Genomic DNA, 21859 nt, shown 5'->3' with positions numbered 1-21859 from the left:
TCATTTCGTAAAAAAACGGTGATAACCGAGACGGAACGACTATATGTATCGTTGTCAGAGTAGTGATGCAGTTCGAAGTGTAGTGAGCCGTCATATTTGATTTTGAATCAAGGAAAATTAATGTGAGATTCAACGGTTTTTGACGCTGTTAAATGAATGTCATAGATGTATCGGTCTACGAACCCAATATAGATCTCTAAATTAAATTCTTTATAGTCATAACTTTCATTTTCTTTTACGGAGGATAACCAAATAAAAACATCTTAGATTCGTTTCAAGAAAAGATCTATCATGTAAGATCCTATATGTACATATATATGCACTGGATACACGGATGTGTGCAAGGTCAGAAACTTATTGTCGATCAAATTCACTAAATTAATCCCGTGATATGTCGAAAGCTTTCCATCGTATAGTTTCCCGTCGTTTAGGAATTACATGCAATTACAATAACGAATCTTTCCATAATCTCACTCAAATCAAAATTAAGCCTGTCTCATGTAGTGCGGTAAGATGTGCATTGGTTAATAATACGCTTCAATAGTGAGTCGTATGTTTTTCAAACACTTAACCGACTTTGATCAAAGGTGATGTTACAATACATGTATATGACCAATCATTGCATGAGGCGAAATAATTCAACATTATTTGAGTAAATATTTTTGAATTTACACAGATTGATAACATCTTAATTCACAATATGTCCTTAATCTAATAAGTGACATAATAATTAAACTAAGTTAACGATTTTTTTAGACTGTATCACCATATACATTGTAAATAGTAAATATCAATGAACATATTTCCATTTGGAGGCCAATAATGACACAATACTGTAACCTCAGTAGAAATCAGATTCATGCCTCAGTACACAGACTTTCGTTTGAATAAAAGCTAATGACTGTGCTCTGGAAATAAGGCATACCTTTGAAAAAGAAAATCAGAATCACGAATATTTATTGAATTATCGGCATGGAAGGGGTAGCCATTTAAACAACCATCAACAGCCTATTATCAATGACGCAATTGTCATTGTGACGTCACAGGTATCGGACCAGATGGTTGGTGAATCGGCTGTTCCGTCATTGATCATAACTAGTTGTGTATCTTATTATATTTGAACATAATATAAGTGGACACCAGCAAATTCAGCAAGAAGTATTAAGATTATCCGATAGTCTATGGAACAGCGCATAAGACAATCGAAGACGTCATGAAAATAATAAGAAATGACGTCACAAAGTAGTTTAATAATTACTTGTTTTATTGTATCATGCACTTGGTAATTGCACGGGTGTGCTATATGATCATTTCATAAAAGTATGTTTAGTGGTGTCATAAAGTGGTTTTATATAGCAAAAGTAAATACATATAGGATTCGGTGAGAAAAATCGAGGACGAATATAGGTCAAATTTAACTCACATTTTAGAAATGGGAGTTGAAAACTAATTATCAGTAGACTTAGTACTATCAAACATATATAAGGCTGTTCTCCCTTAACATCTTCGTCAAGCTGCTATACAGTCCTTTATTAAATCAAGACTATAAAAACAGAACCAAATTCAATTGAACCCCACTAATAGAGGTTAGTTAAAATCACACAAGTCATTTGTTTTCTATTAGGCCATATCAAAACCTTGATACCGACGTTACAATTAGATTATCAGATATTTGAAAACCCTATATCAGTAGTTAAAATTTTAATGTTTTTCCCAATTACAAAATTGTTAACCATAGTCTGATTTGAAAATATGACAAATCAACACAAATGTCATTAGTTTTAAAATTGTATTCCTTGAGGAAATCTCCATTTTTTATCAATCTGTACAAAGGCAGCAAATATCGACAAAATCGGCCTTCGCTTCCTCGCTGTAGCGTTTTTACTTCCCTATAGGCAATTCAATCTGTCCTTGTAACTAAGTTATTCATATGGAGGGAGAACAACATACTGTTGAAAAAGCATGGAGATGTGTGCTTCATTCATAAAGAATATTTCAGTCGGATGTTCTATGTAAGCAACTCCAATATTTCTTAGACAGTATTCTGTATTTGCATATTACGGAGTTATTTGCCCTTGAGAGTAAGTATTTATTGTGACGTCATTTGTTTGCGAGCGTAACGTCTTACTTTTTGAGGAGACGACGTAAATTGTGTCCCGATCATAATGACGTCACCATAGATACCTACTCGCAAGGGTTTGTTTTTTCTGTATCGTTGCTCTGTTTTTTCGGGTTTTTTTTCATTGACCCATTTGTTTTTTAAGTTGTTCCCCTAACATAAGTCTTGCAATTAAAAATGAACAGATAACAACTCGAAATTCAATGGAAGCGCCTAACAACTTATTTACATAAACCCACGGGAAAATATTCAATCAGGGGACCTGTATGATATATTGAATAGTTTCTCGCTTGTAAAATGAAATCGGGTTTATGTCCTAATCATGAAGGCGAGAATTAAGCTATTACATATAAAGCCACAGGTATAACACTATAAATACTTGTTTTGTTTCGTTTAAGGTTCAATTTACAGCCAGTATCCTTTATGAATGTCCCAGATGTTTTGGCGGAGGAAAGCCTGAGTACCAGGAGGAAACCACCGCCAAAGGCCAGTACCTGGCAACTGCCCCGAATAGATTTAGTGAACTTCCAAGCCCAAGGTTGAGGGTTTATGGTAGTTCAGAGATGTACATGTATGTTGGGACATCTTAACCACTCGACCATGGCAACCCAGAGGTGGAGGACTTGTGATAATATGATGGTAAATCTTATCTGCTCGGCCACCATGACCCTTACACCATAATGAAGGCGAATATAGTAACTGGTCGAAAGCTAGATTTATTCACTCTAGATACATCCAAGACATTCCTCAAAAGACCTCAGTGCCATGGGATGGGCCCTCCACATTATATCGCTATCCATCTGTTTATCGACAAGTCCTGGCAGTAAAAATAAAAATTACCCACATACTCCTCTTTTGATTATGAATAGTGTGTAACTGCTTTATAAACCATAAAACATTCCATAAGAATGTGTGCATGTTTACGTAGTCGTTGCCTTAGTAACCACGTAATTTCACGATAAGAAACAAGACAAATTTATATGGGCCATTAAACGGAATATCGGAGTATTTCCGCGGGCCAGTTAGTGTGTCTATGAATATTTTAAATTAGATTTTTAACTAAATTGAAATAGCCAACGGGGAAGGTCCTGGATCAGGTGCTGCACATAGCCAATCTCCATCCGGGCTTTATTTTGCTGTTACTAATAACCTCGTTTTTTAAAAAAAAACACAGTGATTGTACGATATTGTTAAATGTATAATAACTCGTTGATAGAAATGTCAAAAAGGAGATGAAAAAATACGATGTCCTTGAGGTTGACGGGCATTCAATTCTACTTTTCTATTATTTAATTATTTATTTATTGTCTCTTTTCAGAAAGAAAAAAAATCCCACCGAATTGCCATAATTTCTTTTGCCTTTCTCAAGCCTCGTCAAACAAAACAAATCTAACATTTTAGGACATTGGTCATATATCAAACTTAGAATAGCTCCGGAACCATAGTTCATATTAATTTATAAGGACTACTGAAGTGCAATGTGTGTTTCCCTAACTTGGACAATTATCTCATTCATTAGCGTTTGCTGTATTAATAGAATGTGTTTTTGTCTTTCGAACCTTTATATGTACATTGTAGGTTTTATCTTGCATGTGCTCTGGGTCAAGATTCACGAACATTCCTTAACTTGAAGCCAACCCTTAACTTTAAAATCCCCAAAGTATTAAAGAGTTAAAAGATAAAAGAAAAAATCTTTAGGAACTGAGCCTTCCATAAAACCTGTAATGCGTCTACGAAAATTTTTAAGTTAAGGAATTATAAAAGTTAAGAAATGCTTATGAAACTGGGCTCTAATAAGATATTTATGATCTTATCTCGTCTACCGTCTAGTACAGAAAGTGTAAGTATAAGTGCCTGATGACGTCTCTTCAGTTTTGCTTTCGGTAACACATATCATAACATGAAGGAATTAAACTATTTCTGGACTGAAGATAAATCAAATTGCTCACCTGTTTCGTTTTAGTGAAAAAAGAGTCCTAAACATAATAGTTACCCTACCCATCCTAGAAAAAAGTTCAACCATTTTAATATGGAAGAAAAAGGAACATCATGAATGTTCTAAATCAATATGAGCAATTCAGACATCTGTACCCTAGTTTTTATACAGATTACAGTACCACTAGTAAGATGTATGTTTCAAAACAATAGGGCGGTAATTAATAGCACGTTATTATTTTCTTATATGGTAGAGTATCAACATGAGATCAGTATAAAAGGATCACAGACTTAAAGTTACTAACAAATTGAATGATATCAATATTTTGGTATTGTTGACGATGTCTACCACTTCAGATTGCTCTCCACATCAGTCTAAACACACACACACACACACACACACACACACACACACACACACACAAAACAACAGTTATTTGAAAAAAAAAATCCAGCACAAGTATTTTTGAGGTTAAAGCGTTTGGTTGATTTGGTCTACGAGTTATTATCGCAAAACACACGAAAATTAATCGCAAGAAAAAATGGGTTAGTTTATAGTACACATAACGACAATAGATCTCAAAATAACACTAATTCGTGATTATAACCCATACGGAACTCTATATTAATCAATTACTGAATATTCAACACAATTATACCGCAGCTTTCCAAAACTTTCAGATATTGACACACGCAACACAATCCATACGTGGAGGTCGTTATCAAATGAATATCAATAGGACATTAATTCGAGTAACCAACTATAATTCAATACAGAGATGAGAAAAATACAAATATTAAAGTGAACAGTCGGGCAAGGAAGGCTAAAGTCGGTAAAAATGGTGTGAATGTATCCAGAATAATTTCTTATGGAATAGAAAAATAAACTTTCTCGTCAAAATCTGTCTGCGCACGTAGAAATTAATTTAAAGTATAGGAATCCTAAAACGTCCTCCCGGCTGACTATGCCCGTGGTTACATTTCCACGCAGCCTCGCTTTCAATGTTTTCACCTTTTCTTTATTTCAATGGTCAGAACTGGGAAACGTAAGCAGACCTTGACCGTCGCATTAATATGTGAGAACTTTTGGAAGGCCAATGAACGCATTTAGACTGGTTTTCTTTGCCCGACTATTCACTTTAACTATAAGTAAAAATCCAAAATTTCAAGTGATATTTGTTGTCTTTGCTTAAAAAAGCAAACCACATATACATGTACTTTAATGGTTTTTTGTATTTGTTTTAGCATTTGTTTAAAAGTCATGGTGTTTATTAAAAAAATGAATTTCATTATTTTCTTCATGGTCATTATATACATACATGTAATTCATAAAGGAATTCACAGTAAATAAATCCAGAAGAGGTTGAACAAATATTTTTGTGATGTCTGAAATTACATGAGCACGAAATGGTGAACAAGAAATCTCACATGATTGACACTTCTGTTTCCGTACACGTATTTTTCATTAAAGATGCTCCAGCGCCGACAAAGTAAAAACGATACTCATCATTGAAACAATAGCATGTGCTTAATCGTGTGTATATATATATATATATATATATATATATATATATTTACAGTTTGCACTGACATGGACTCAATAACCATGCTTTCTAGAATTATCATTATCAGTGCATAATGTTAGCACAACAAGTGCGGCAATTCTATTGTTACGTGAATAGTTGATGGCGTAGCAACGTGGAATCATGACCCCACTTTTGGCGGGAACATATGAATGGCTCGGTTCCAATTAGCTGTTCAATCGAATTCGTTGACGATGACGGGAGAGAAAAAAATATGTGTGTTTTTTAATAAAAATATGCAACTGCCGCGTGAATTCATAATATTCATTTACTCGAAAAACTGTAAATATAAGGAATAGATGTTTATTTTGTTGAGGTTTTGAGGGTATAATGATAATGGAGCCCGTGTAAATTTTATGTAACCCGGCTTCGCCGGGTTACATAATTTTCACGTGCTCCATTATCAGTATACCCTCATAAACTCAACAAAAAAACATATATTGTAAAACAAACAAAATAATATGAAAAAAATTGTTTTGTTTTGGTGCATCCGCAATCAGTACTTCATTTCAGATGCAATTAATTATATTTAATATTTTTTATTTTCAAAAGTCGTAGTGATGTAATGTAAACAAATTTTGTAACTGAAGAAAAATACAAAATCTGCTCCTATTTTTTTATAGAGAAAAAATACTAATTGTAAGAGGTGGAGTACCTTGAAAGTACATTGTAACATCCACCAAACAAATTCCGATTTCAATACCCAAATATCCAAGAAGAATCCAACTATCCCAAACGATGCTTTTATGAAGCACATATTCTTGTGATAAGCATGAGAAACGAATATTAACTGTGGAACTGCCATATAATGAATAGGTCTCGGCCCGTAACTGCGATTCAAGCGTTAGATATACTGGTACATGTTCATACAAAGCGAGGCAACTCCAATTTTACAAGTTTGCAATTCACGTTTAAATGGGAAACTGTAAGTCAATGATCAGTAGACAGTAGAGAATTATTCATAATAGGAAAAAATATCGCAAAATAGTTACTTTTTATAATATATAACTTTAAACTTGGAAATTGGCGCGAGAGGAAAATTTTCGCTTCATTGTAATTACACGAACGAATTTTAGCGGGAAAATGCCTCTCTTGTGTACAATTTGGTGTATATAAAATTATGAAATATTCATTGCGAAAACAATAACATCCTGAAATATTTCTACATGTAAATTGCGAAATTAAATACCTACGAGTACATATTATGAACATTTCATTTACTCACAAATCACAAAATTCTAAAGAGCATCATAAGTTATTATTCAAGTCATGCACATGTGACAGATTAGTAGAATTATTCATATTTACAATTCATCATACACGTTTAAAGATCTATATAGAGGTACATATTTATACATGTAAGATAGGCATGTCTGTATCTATGGAACACTGCGCTTTTGTGTCGACTCGACAACACGGGGGTAATCGTGGTACATCGGGTTTTTTTTAATTCTGTCAGAGTGGTACAACGGTATTTCAAGTCGCTTATCTCTCACATTTTGCTCTAACGGAATTTGTAGCCAATATTTTGCTCTGACGGAATAAAAATACCGTTGTACCACTCTGACGGAATTTTTCTCGTGGACAATATTATGAAATCAATCAAACACTTTAATGAATGCAACTTGCACACGTGATATTAAGTTCAGCATCCCTATTAGTCACAAACCTCACATGCTGATGAGAAACTTCATTGTATGATAATATCGAGGTCGGTCAGGTCACCTCTGTTAAGTAAAAATGTTTATTCATCGTCTGTTACCGATGTAATCAGCCTACACTAGGTGGCGGTTTGATACTCAGAGCGTAGTGGAGTTTAGACACTGTTGTAATGATTATTGATATGCATATTATGTAATACATTTAAGGCATCAATCGAACACTAATTGTATGAAATTATAATAAATCAATCAAAGGGTTAAAAACGTGTATAATTAGAAAAAAATAGAAGACAAACATACACAACTATGCCCTCTCACAGGAGGGTACCCGTTCAACACAAATCATTTATACCAGGAATATATATTTTTTTAATTAATTCGATCTTTTTCAATGGAGTATGATACTATATGTATATATTATGATGGTATGGTAAAATAGCAAATTGACAAATATTATACATCTTAGCTACAGAACAACGACCAGGCACATTATTGTTTGACGAGTGTGCCTCACCTTATCTAGGTATTTTAGATAGCAAATCAGATTATGTTATTACAAGTTAGATATATGCTTCCGGGTTTGTCCGCTTACCCTACACATACATTAGTATTATATGATTTGCATGGGTAAAAAAAAGAACAACAGAAAAGAATCGAATATATAAAAAGCAATCTAAAAATACACGCTTAATACATATGTATGTAGGCAAGTTTAGCGGAATACGTCCGTGTATGGCTGACGAAAGACTATATTAGTTTTTTACGTACATTGGAGGAATGTATACAGCATACATGAATTAGAGTCTAATACCTGATAATTTGCAACGTAACATTGGAATTTATTGATTGTAGATATATTGTAGCCCCACCTGACCTTTGTTTATATTAATGTTTCATCAACGCTATAGTCCTTCATTTTTATCTCACAATGCCGTATAAGTAAAACGGGCAATATACTTCATATACTTCTGTTGTTCTTGCATGACAAAGTATTGTCAGCTTAACCTAACATGTATATTAAAGGTATATATAGTTGTAAGTAATCAAATAATGTAGATATCAAGCTAACCAGCCATGACTGTTATACACATACGTTATCACCTGTTGCTAAAACCTCACTATACAAAATGTAAGACGTATGTGAGTGTTTAACGTAACCGAGACCACGTGACTACTGACCATGTGACAGCTGTTCCTCGTGACTGTTATGAGTACACGTGTATACACCGTAAGTGTGTCAGTTGTGTGTTTGTTATTATTTCCTGTACCTGTTGTAACAGTGATTTTGTCTGGGACGGGACTTGTATCCAGACATACCCTCACCCACGGGACAGTTGTATAGTCAGTGACCTTTCGGTGCTGTCCGTCAAGGCAACCCCTGCTAAACCAACGGAACCTTGTAAACTGACCACTCTGTAATGTGACACTGTCCGGCGTGGATTTGACCAGCTACTATCAACTAAACAGTGACCAGATGTGTCCAGTATATTGACCGGTCTTTTCATCTCAACTGAACTTACATTGGTCTACTGTGTCCGGAGAAGATTTAACAGAGTCCGGAATATTTCTGACCAGTCACAAGTCTCCGAACTGACCATAACTGACCACAACTGACCGTCATGTCCTCCTACTGGCAGCACGGACTACTAGGGTGTATGGACAATTGCACACTCTGCCTCATCACGTACATCCTGCCTTGTTATACGTTCGGGAAGAATGCGGAGGCTATGGGGGAAAGCTGCTGCTGCTGTGGTAAGAATGACTGACCAATGAAAACGCGGCCTTATTTAGATCCCTATATAACTCACCAATGAAAATGCGGCCTAATCAAAACCCCGATATAATTGACAATGAAAACGCAGCTTTTTTAAGACCCCGATATAATTGACCAATTAATACGCGATTTTATTAAGACCTATGTATAACTGACCAATAGAAACGCACTTTAATTACTCCTATATGATTAATTGACCAATGAAATATGCAATATGAATTATAGCTAATGTTGAATTATTGGTATCTTTACATAGTCAATGGGATAGTCATTGCGTTTAAGACCCGTAAGATCTGTAAACGAGCTACAATGGATATGCATGTATCTCATATGTCTATGTTATCTTTTTAACAACGCAGTTTATTACTGTGTAAACCCTATTTGGCTTCCTCATACATGTACCGGACGAAAATCTATCAAAGCGAAATAAACAGATTTTACGTATTTATTGTATACAAAATGTATTGCATTATATAGCGAAACTAACAATACACCTGTCTGTTTTGTCCAAGGTATTTTAATAATTGCTTTCTTTATTTACAAGAAAACTATGTTGATACATTTCGGAATAGAATTTGTTTGAAACGAAAATGAAACTAGGGTTTTTTACGGAGCTACAAAAAGGATTTCCCTGTAGCACGCAAATGTTGTTACACATGTCTTTCTTTGTACCTATGTATGTGTAATTGACTTTTCGGCAGTTCTAATACACCGATATAAGTAAATGATCCGTCACGTAATTATGAGGACGGCTTTTATGTTAAATCCATTATTAGCGGTATAAAGATAAATCTGTTTGCTTCCTGTAACAACCTTACCTGATAAGACCGCGTATTTTAAAAGAAAGATGTGTAGATTTAATGACTTTTGAAGTTATCATTAATCAGCTGTCATTTTAAATGTAAATATATACCCGGAAGTACATGTATTGAATATCTTGGTCACCCAATTATGTGGGAAAAAATACCAGCGGACGGCTGTTCAAACGCCACGACTGGAAATAACCGAAACATTTTTGTCTGGTAATGGATGTTCCTCACTGTATAAAATAAAATGATCTACCTTGAAATCAAGAATCATGAGCAAACAGACGAACAGACAGATGGATACCGACACTCTATATAGTACTCACTAACAGGAGACACATTATTTTATTCAAGATTGAATCTTGCTTTGGTCGATTTCATGTGGTGATAAATTGAGTTGCTGTTGTAACAAAATAAATGAACTGCTCTTCTTAGGCAAAAGTAGGTCTAGATAAAATATTGCCAAGGTCATGAGCAAACGAAAGAGGAAGTTTAAAGTAGTTTCATTGGTTCCAACTTCAGTGAGAATTGAAATATTAGATTTTAAAGTCTATAGTCGTCTATGCGCGCGTACATTCGGAAACCTTCGGCACTTTCTTTAAAACAAATATATACGGAAAGTGCCGAAATCCCCGATTGTATTTTGCCGAAATCCCCGATTGTATTTTCTCGTTTACGGAAAGTGTCAAAGGTTTCCGATTGTGCGCATTAACATATATAAATATGATAGTATTCTTATGTATGCTTTCTTAAGGAGAGACGGTGTCAACTAACGTATAATGTACAGAGTCGTATCCCGTTACATGTACGTGACTTTGGCCCCTGTTCGAGAAATCTCGGATACCGACAGTACATTGCACGATAAAGATGTAGTTCATCTTAAAATAGAACATATCATAGATAAAACAAATATCTCCCTGTATAGCCTATCTCACAGATGTTGCACAGCTCCACAGCCGTTATCTAGATTTACTGATGAACTAAACTACACAGTACATTTTTACATATACATGGTATTGTATCGATTCACCATTGATCGTGAACATGTAGCACAAACTTTCGTTTTCTTAAATTCACGTATCAGTGGCATCATCCTCGATACTCCAGGGGTCACTATCACTGCCTCTGTTTTGATGTAACGTCAGTGCTAGTAACCCCTGGAGTATCGAAAATGCAGTAGCGTTTAATTGTATCTATCGAGTTTAAGTCAAACCATTTAAGCAAGTAAAAATGTATTTATTTGTCATCTTATTTAATTAGAATCGTATTTCCGTTATACTTCAATGTTTTACAATACGCTCCAATACAAGCCAAAATAGCATCCTAAAGTGGAGTGGAATAATAATCAAAGATTGTTTTTGACGCTGATGCTCAGACCAATAATCTTCAAACTTTGCGTATCGAAAGGACTACTGGTTGTCCCCCTACGACTGTTGTTTTTTGGTGTTTGTTTTTTACGATTGTTTTTTTTGTGAATTTTACAAAGGCCTGAGGAGCCTGAAATCTTCATGTTCATTTTCATTGAAACCACATGCACAAAACATGCCAAAATGGGATATCCTTGGGTAAACATCATACATTGCGTATTCATCAATTACTTTAGTAGATTGCATATAATATATATCTAGGCTTTTTCTTTTAGATTTTAAACGGGAACCTTTGTTCGAAACAATTGTTTTTCTTTGCAAAAATTCATACTTTTTAAGGCACAAAAACGAAACATTGGTCTTTGTCATCTCAATTCATCCTGTATAAGTTGTGAACAGAGATTTAGATAGTATACTATCTGAATCTCTGGTGTGAAGGCCCCTGGTTTCCCAAAAAATATCTCTCCTTTTTTTTATTTGTAGCAATGACGTACCTATTTCCGGTGATTCACCTTGTAGCGGCTGTAAACATCCGGGGGAAGATCCGGGCGGAGAAAGGCATCGACGGAACGTTATGTAACGACTTGTTGATCGCATTATTCTGTCCATTCTGTGCGCTGGTTCAAGAAGCCAATGAAATCCGAGGGGCTCCGATGAGCTCGTATGGAATGGCACGAGAATGATTTAGATGGAATCAAATGGACAATTGGCGAACAAATTTGTGTAGATATATATGATTTATAAGTAAAACAGTTGTAAACTGACATTGGTGCACTTACGTATCTTGGCGGAATTTAGTTTATTGATTTAGAAAAAAAAAACAAAAAAAAAAAAACATCACGACAAACGATGTAAAGTCAAGCTTTAAGTATAAGGTATAATTAGGAGTTTTTTGTTTTATTTTTTATTTTTAGTTTTATTTTATAGAAATCATTTATCTTCAATTAATGTATAAATGTAACTAATTTTTTGGTTGAATTAAAGTTTAGCTGAAAATTTTTGTTTCTTGGGAATTTCATTGTTTATTACTGTAGCATATTTGTGATATTTTTCAAATCGTTAATTTGAAACAAAGAAAGAAAAGCGTAATGTTTTAGTTGAAATTCTAATTTCAGTAAATGATTTGGGTTTGCAATTGCGACTTTTTCCGTCATTAAGCTTTAATAAAATTTATACAAAAATGTGATATCTGATAATTGTGTAGATTTTAATAGAATCTTAGATGAATGTTTTTTTTTTGTTTTTTTTTTTTTTTTATTTTTTTTTTCGAAACGTGAAGTGTTTGTGAGCCGAAAACAAAACTTGAAACCTCAAAAAAACTAGTCCCCAAATAAATACAGTGTATCTGTATGTTGTTATCATAACGTGCATTGTACATGCATATGTAATTGAAAATCATCGTTATGAAATAAAGAAAAAAATGCTTGCTGTTATCATAACGTGCAATGTACATGTATATGTAATTTAAAATCATCGTTATGAAATAAAAAAAAATAAAACAATAATATCTTATTTTTTATTTATATTTACCATGTTGAAATTATCTTCCATGTGGAAGATGATAAAATACCAAGATGATCAGTAAACTGTACATTTATTGCCTGCTTATTGTTATATTACATGTTATATACATTGTGAAAAACAATAGTCTTTGAGACAATGCACCCCAGATGAACAGTAGGTATATATTTGTACTTGCTCTTGTCAATGATTAAAATTCTACTAAGAAAGTACCAGATAAACCATGGTTTGCTGACAATTTTTGGCGGTTATACTCTAATTATAAATCTGATCTGACCAATTGATAGAGACAGATCATTGACTAATTATATGACGAACAGGATAGGTCTCTCGGAGACTGAAATATGATATAAGTCGTTTAAAGCGAAATCAAAGCGTTCTTTTATGAGAATGCAAGGTAACATGATGGATTTGCTAAAACGCAGTAATTCAATTTTGCTTGTTACGAGCATTTACATATGCTTAAAAATTTACTTTATCAGTCCATAAAAATGGCGTCGCTGTCTGTGACGTTGCTTCTGATTGGCTTAAACTACAGCGATGTGGAATCAGGGGTAGATTGTTGAAAGTGATAATATCAATTTTTGATAATGTAAAATCATATACTAAATTAAGCTGAAAATTATCTACAATGTTCGATTAACATGTCGGACTCTTCCAAGGAGAATCATTGTCCCCGATACTTTATTCTCTTTTTGGTAATGATACAAAAAGTGAATTGATAAACTCCAATTGTCAAAGCTATCAATTGCAACTTTTAAATTTGTTTATACTTATGTATGCTGACGATACAGTTTTGTTTACGGAAGATGCTAACGCTTTACAAAATATGTTAGATTGTCTGCAAAATAATGCAAAAAATGGCGTTTAACTGTTAACATAAATGAAATCAAAATAGTTGTTTTCGAGAAAAAGCAAACGTCTACAGGCTAATATGTACTGGAAAAGGAAGAAAGTCAGATTATCTTCTTAATAGTACATGTAGAATGAAAAAAAAACATAAGCTCAATGTTGAAACAAAAATATCATTATTTGGTATTATGTGTCATGTGTACTTAATTACTGTTGCAGGGTATGGGGGCCCCGGGCTTTCACCCAGCACCTCAGATTAAAGGTGTACATCTTTTATTCTTTAATGTGAAAAATCCCAGTCGATATTTCTATGGTGTATTTTAAGACTGGTAGGTTTACTTTGCATATACAGCGTAAAATAATGGTTATGAAATATTGGTTAAAGCTATTAAAATAGATAACTGTATTTGAAAGTCATGCTTTAATGTTCTATTTGAGCTCATTATTAAAAAACCTAATTCTAAATTAAATTGTTTGTATGATGTAAAAATTATATAAGTAGATGTGGTTTCAACAATATTTGAATTACTCAGAATGTAACTTATGAAAAACACTTTTTGGAAGTGTATTGACAGCGCTTGCATGAAATATTTATTCAGGAATTGCGTTACGCATTTGATATTTCGTCGAAATGTGAAATTTACAAACATCTTGTTGATAATTTTGAAATCCAATTTTTATTTAAAGAAATCTTTGAATTCTAAAACTAAGCAAATATTGAGTAAATACCGCGGGCAAGCTCACTTTCTGCATATTGAATCAGGCCGATATAACGACGTTCCAAGAGGCAACAGACTTTCTACTTTTTTAGACAAAAATGATGTAGAACATGAAATGCATTTTGTATTACTGTGTCCTGCTTATTCTGAATTACGTAAAAAAAATGTGTAAAGGAATATTACCACAAACATCCAAGTGTTTATAATTTAATTATGATATTATCATCTAAAAAAGTTAAGAGCTTAAATTTGCTGGGGAAATATTTGATCCAGGCAACAGAAAAAAGGAAACTTCTCATTAAATGCAGTAGTATATATATAGCATACTCATATATTAGTCAATTTGTTTGCTTTGAAGTGTATCGGAACTATCCTCCGCCATCTTGAAAACATAACAATCAGCATGGTATTATCTATCTATGTATATGTTAAACCTATATGATTTATTGCATTTGATAAATAATTCAATTTTGCTTGTTACGAGCATTTTCATTGGCTTAAACATTTACCTTATCAGCCCATAAAGGAAAAAATGGCGTCGCCGTTTGTAACATTGCTTCTGATTGGCTGAGATGACGGCGTAATGATTTCATAGACAAAAGAGTCCAAAACTGAATTTTGAATATTGAAGAGATTATCTTTAGTAAATTGGTTTATAAGGATTAATTTGAATGTATTTTTTATGTTATGGAGATAAAACACAAAAATCTGAGTGTACTCTAAATAAACCGCAAAGCGGTGCGAAGCGGTTTATGATGAGAGTACACTCTGATTTTTGTGTAATATCTCCATAACATAAAAAAATATATTCAAGTTAATCCTTATATTAACAACTTGAGAACTTGGATATCGCTGGTTGTAAACTTGACCCAAATCGACGTTATACACAATATATGTCTGCTTTAATTTACAACTGTATGTCTGTTGGTAACCTCAATCGACAAAGGAAGTTATATCTAATATCCCTATACACGCCTCAATAGATAGACATTTTCGTTGGTAGACGTTTGCTTACTTAAATAACCAATGACAATGATTCTGTTAATTTGTAAGTCAAGCCGGACAAGGAAGTGATATCTAATTTCGTCTGGCCTTATTAGACAAAAATATCTATATAGACGTATGCGTGGACACAAGGAAGGTGTTTTTTCAATGTGGACACATATAATTTCATTTAATGTACTTTTTTGTGTAGTGCCAATTTGGAAATTGATCTAAAATTTATATTTCCATTAGAAACTAAGAAAGTGACAGATCTGCTATTTTAAGAAGAACGAAGTAAATGCCCGGTTGGCTGTGAATTTTGAAGGATATTTTAGCAACATTGAATACCATTTACATTCTGGGGATGAACCACTTGATTTAATCCCAGGTATCCTGTGTGTGTCATCAGTGAATGCAGTGATTATCAGGTAATTATTTTCTTATACATTTAAACTAACCTGTTTGAGATCAATATGTAAAACTTTATTCACAAGTTATACTGAACAAGACTTCAAAAAAAAACTCTTATTCAATTGATTATGCAAATATTGTATTGATTCAATATAATCAATTTTCAGAAATTCAACAAACATTCTATCTGCATCAGAATGGCAACAGCAAACGTACCAGTTCGTACGGAAGGACAGACAACCTGTAACCATCACAAGGGGAGACAACTAGATTTGTACTGTGAAAAGTGTCAAGAACCAATCTGTCTAAAATGTATATCAACTATTCACAGAATTCATCCAGTGTGTGAGCTTATTGAAGTCACTCCTCAGAAGAAACAAGACATCAGAAACTTTATTGACAGAACAGAACAAAATGATTTGGTACAGATTGGGAAATACATCACCTCTACTGATACACTCCTCAAAGACAACGAAAGCATATTTGAGAAATTATCTGATCAGTTGGACATGCAAATAGAAAAATTAAAACAAGACCTTGACAAGCTTAGAGCAGAGACTCTCTCATTGTATCAGAACATGAAAGACGACAATATCATACTTATACAGAAATACAAACAAGAACTGGAGATGTATGACAAAGAACTTAAACAACAAATGCTGAAATGTAAGAAAGTACTTCAGCAGGGCTCTCACATAGAAATATACGACACCAAATGTGAAATAGATTCCCGAAAAAATATTCCTGTAAAACCTGGTTTAGACACAGTTAGCTTTAATCCAAACAATTCTCCTAAAGGTCACCTGCTACAAGCCTTAGGAGAGGTCATCACCTCAGGCCAAGGTCATACATCTACTGACCGGAAACGGTCAGTAGCATTATCAGACGGTCAGCAACAACCCTCATCACAACAGCAATCGGAGGATAAAGGTAAGAAAGCAGTGGCCAGGAAAACACTACTGACAGAGACCAAGGTGGTGGAGGAGTGGAAGTCTCCATGTGTCATTGGTTCTATATGTCCTACCACTGATGACCAGGCCTGGACCAGTGACTACAGTAACACATTAACTCTCCTGAACAGGAATGGTACAGTGATACAGAAGGTCACACACAAGACTGGGATCATGGACATCAGTGTATCACCAACAACACACAGATTGTGGGCCTGTGATCAACAAAACAACATCCTCGAGCTGGTATCAGGACAGTTAATCCAACAATTCACAACTAAAACACGTCTTTTCAGCATATGTATTACAGCAAAGAACCATGTCATTGTGGGCATGTCAGGAATCGTTTCCAAATATACCACACAAGGTCAGATGGTCATCACTACAATGGCATCAGGGATTGGGAAACCATTCATGTGTACAGCATACAGGATCACAGAATGTCCTATCACTAACAATGTCGCAGTGATTGGTCACAGTGATGAACGTGATGGTGGTGATGGAAACAGTCATGTAGTTGTCATGGATACTTACTTCCAGCAACTGTTTGTATACAGAGGTGACATCCCCAGTACATGTAAACAATCACCACAAACAGGAGGTAGACCATTTAACCCATATGATATAGTGTATGATAGTCAGGGGAGCATCATCGTAGGGAATTATTACAACAAAAATGTCGTCCTATTGAGTAAAGATGGTAAAGGCCTCGGGATCCTACACACAGACAGAGACAGCGTATGGGCTGTAAGTGTGGGTAGAGATGATTTACTATGGATACCAACTGGGTTCATGGGGGATTGTGTAAAGATGTTGCAGTACTACAAGATGTGATTAATCTACTACAATATAGTAGGGTGTGATAGCTTTTATAAAACTACTACAGTACAGCAGGGTGTGATAGCTGTGATAAAACTACTACAATACAGCAGGGTGTGATAGCTGTAACACAAATCATACAGTACAGCAGGGTGTTATAGCTGTGATAAAACTACTACAGTACAGCAGGGTGTGATAGTTGTCATAAAACTACTACAGTACAGCAGGGTGTGATAGCTGTGATAAAACTACTACAGTACAGCAGGGTGTGATAGCTGAGATAAAACTACTACAGTACAGCAGGGTGTGATAGCTGTGATAAAACTACTACAGTACAGCAGGGTGTGATAGCTGTGATAAAACTACTACAGTACAGCAGGGTGTGATAGCTGTGATAAAACTACTACAGTACAGCAGGGTGTGATAGCTGTGATAAAACTACTACAGTACAGCAGAGTGTGATAGCTGTGATAAAACTACTACAGTACAGAAGGGTGTGATAGCTGTGATAAAACTACTACAGTACAGCAGGGTGTGATACTGTGTGATAAAACTACTACAGTACAGCAGGGTGTGATAGCTGTGATAAAACTACTACAGTACAGCAGGGTGTGATAGCTGTGATAAAACTACTACAGTACAGCAGGGTGTGATAGCTGTGATAAAACTACTACAGTACAGCAGGGTGTGATAGCTGTGATAAAACTACTACAGTACAGCAGGGTGTGATAGCTGTGATAAAACTACTACAGTACAGCAGGGTGTGATAGCTGTGATAAAACTACTACAGTACAGCAGGGTGTGATAGCTGTGATAAAACTACTACAGTACAGCAGGTGTGATAGCTGTGATAAAACTACTACAGTACAGCAGGGTGTGATAGCTGTGATAAAACTACTACAGTACAGCAGGTGTGATAGCTGTGATAAAACTACTACAGTACAGCAGGGTGTGATAGCTGTGATAAAACTACTACAACGTACAGCAGGGTGTGATAGCTGTGATAAAACTACTACAGTACAGCAGGGTGTGATAGCTGTGATAAAACTACTACAGTACAGCAGGATGTGATAGCTGTGATAAAACTACTACAGTACAGCAGGGTGTGATAGCTGTGATAAAACTACTACAGTACAGCAGGGTGTGATAGCTGTGATAAAACTACTACAGTACAGCAGGGTGTGATAGCTGTGATAAAACTACTACAGTACAGCAGGGTGTGATAGCTGTGATAAAACTACTACAGTACAGCAGGGTGTGATAGCTGTGATAAAACTACTACAGTACAGCAGGGTGTGATAGCTGTGATAAAACTACTACTATGTAACTAACAGCGGTGTGATAGCTGTGATAAAACTACTACAGTACAGCAGGGTGTGATAGCTGTGATAAAACTACTACAGTACAGCAGGGTGTGATAGCTGTGATAAAACTACTACAGTACAGCAGGGTGTGATAGCTGTGATAAAACTACTACAGTACAGCAGGGTGTGATAGCTGTGATAAAACTACTACAGTACAGCAGGGTGTGATAGCTGTGATAAAACTACTACAGTACAGCAGGGTGTGATAGCTGTGATAAAACTACTACAGTACAGCAGGGTGTGATAGCTGTGATAAAACTACTACAGTACAGCAGGGTGTGATAGCTGTGATAAAACTACTACAGTACAGCAGGGTGGTGATGTGATAAACTACTACTACAGCAGGTGTGATAAAACTACTACAGTACAGCAGGGTGTGATAGCTGTGATAAAACTACTACAGTATAGCAGGGTGTGATAGCTGTGATAAAACTACTACAGTACAGCAGGGTGTGATAGCTGTGATAAAACTACTACAGTACAGCAGGGTGTGATAGCTGTGATAAAACTACTACAGTACAGCAGGGTGTGATAGCTGTGATAAAACTACTACAGTACAGCAGGGTGTGATAGCTGTGATAAAACTACTACAGTACAGCAGGGTGTGATAGCTGTGATAAAACTACTACAGTACAGCAGGGTGTGATAGCTGTGATAAAACTACTACAGTACAGCAGGGTGTGATAGCTGTGATATAAAACTACTACAGTACAGCAGGGTGTGATAGCTGTGATAGAACTACTACAGTACAGCAGGGTGTGATAGCTGTGATAAAACACTACTACAGTACAGCAGGGTGTGATAGCTGTGATAAAACTACTACAGTACAGCAGGGTGTGATAGCTGTGATAAAAACTACTACAGTACAGCAGGGTGTGATAGCTGTGATAAAACTACTACAGTACAGCAGGGTGTGATAGCTGTGATAAAACTACTACAGTACAGCAGGTGTGATAGCTGTGATAAAACTACTACAGTACAGCAGAGGTGTGTGATAGCTGTGATAAAACTACTACAGTACAGCAGGGTGTGATAGCTGTGATAAAACTACTACAGTACAGCAGGGTGTGATAGCTGTGATAAAACTACTACAGTACAGCAGGGTGTGATAGCTGTGATAAAAACTACTACAGGTACTACTAGTACAGCAGGTGTGATAGCTGTGATAAAACTACTACAGTACAGCAGGGTGTGATAGCTGTGATAAAACTACTACAGTACAGCAGGGTGTGATAGCTGTGATAAAACTACTACAGTACAGCAGGGTGTGATAGCTGTGATAAAACTACTACAGTACAGCAGGGTGTGATAGCTGTGATAAAACTACTACAGTACAGCAGGGTGTGATAGCTGTGATAAAACTACTACAGTACAGCAGGGTGTGATAGCTGTGATAAAACTACTACAGTACAGCAGGGTGTGATAGCTGTGATAAAACTACTACAGTACAGCAGGGTGTGATAGCTGTGATAAAACTACTACAGTACAGCAGGGTGTGATAGCTGTGATAAAACTACTACATACAGCAGGGTGTGATAGCTGTGATAAAACTACTACAGTACAGCAGGGTGTGATAGCTGTGATAAAACTACTACAGTACAGCAGGGTGTGATAGCTGTGATAAAACTACTACAGTACAGCAGGGTGTGATAGCTGTGATAAAACTACTACAGTACAGCAGGGTGTGATAGCTGTGATAAAACTACTACAGTACAGCAGGGTGTGATAGCTGTGATAAAACTACTACAGTACAGCAGGGTGTGATAGCTGTGATAAAACTACTACAGTACAGCAGGGTGTGATAGCTGTGATAAAACTACTACAGTACAGCAGGGTGTGATAGCTGTGATAAAACTACTACAGTACAGCAGGGTGTGATAGCTGTGATAAAACTACTACAGTACAGCAGGGTGTGATAGCTGTGATAAAACTACTACAGTACAGCAGGGTGTGATAGCTGTGATAAAACTACAACAGTACAGCAGGGTGTGATAGCTGTGATAAAACTACTACAGTACAGCAGGGTGTGATAGCTGTGATAAAACTACTACAGTACAGCAGGGTGTGATAGCTGTGATAAAACTACTACAGTACAGCAGGGTGTGATAGCTGTGATAAAACTACAACAGTACAGCAGGGTGTGATAGCTGTGATAAAACTACTACAGTACAGCAGGGTGTGATAGCTGTGATAAAACTACTACAGTACAGCAGGGTGTGATAGCTGTGATAAAACTACTACAGTACAGCAGGGTGTGATAGCTGTGATAAAACTACTACAGTACAGCAGGGTGTGATAGCTGTGATAAAACTACTAAAGTACAGCAGGGTGTGATAGCTGTGATAAAACTACTACAGTACAGCAGGGTGTGATAGCTGTGATAAAACTACTACAGTACAGCAGGGTGTGATAGCTGTGATAAAACTACTACTGTACAGCAGGGTGTGATAGCTGTGATAAAACTACTACAGTACAGCAGGGTGTGATAGCTGTGATAAAACTACTACAGTACAGCAGGGTGTGATAGCTGTGATAAAACTACTACAGTACAGCAGGGTGTGATAGCTGTGATAAAACTACTACAGTACAGCAGGGTGTGATAGCTGTGATAAAACTACTACAGTACAGCAGGGTGTGATAGCTGTGATAAAACTACTACAGTACAGCAGGGTGTGATAGCTGTGATAAAACTACTACAGTACAGCAGGGTGTGATAGCTGTGATAAAACTACAGTACAGCAGTACAGCAGTGTGTGATAGCTGTGATAAAACTACTACAGTACAGCAGGGTGTGATAGCTGTGATAAAACTACTACAGTACAGCAGGGTGTGATAGCTGTGATAAAACTACTACAGTACAGCAGGGTGTGATAGCTGTGATAAAACTACTACAGTACAGCAGGGTGTGATAGCTGTGATAAAACTACTACAGTACAGCAGGGTGTGATAGCTGTGATAAAACTACTACAGTACAGCAGGGTGTGATAGCTGTGA

At 35.7% G+C, this 21859-nt stretch overlaps 2 protein-coding genes across 2 annotated transcripts; both read left to right on the top strand.

Moving 5' to 3' along the window:
* The first annotated feature begins 8516 nt into the window (after window positions 1-8516).
* Window positions 8517-12744, top strand: LOC138310569 (uncharacterized). The gene is made up of 2 exons (XM_069251839.1): window positions 8517-9050; window positions 11729-12744. The coding sequence occupies exons 1-2, from the start codon at window positions 8918-8920 to the stop codon at window positions 11926-11928; spliced, it is 333 nt and encodes a 110-aa protein (XP_069107940.1). The 5' UTR covers window positions 8517-8917; the 3' UTR covers window positions 11929-12744.
* A 2319-nt stretch (window positions 12745-15063) lies between these two features.
* Window positions 15064-18187, top strand: LOC138310567 (tripartite motif-containing protein 2-like). Its single transcript, XM_069251837.1, has 2 exons — window positions 15064-15749; window positions 15900-18187. The coding sequence occupies exon 2, from the start codon at window positions 15930-15932 to the stop codon at window positions 17514-17516; it is 1587 nt and encodes a 528-aa protein (XP_069107938.1). The 5' UTR covers window positions 15064-15749; window positions 15900-15929; the 3' UTR covers window positions 17517-18187.
* Window positions 18188-21859: the final 3672 nt, after the last annotated feature.

Source organism: Argopecten irradians, chromosome 16 (assembly GCF_041381155.1).
Source record: "Argopecten irradians isolate NY chromosome 16, Ai_NY, whole genome shotgun sequence".
NCBI lineage: Eukaryota > Metazoa > Mollusca > Bivalvia > Pectinida > Pectinidae > Argopecten > Argopecten irradians.
Note: the sequence above shows the minus strand (reverse complement) of the source record. Positions and strands in the feature narration are given on the sequence as shown.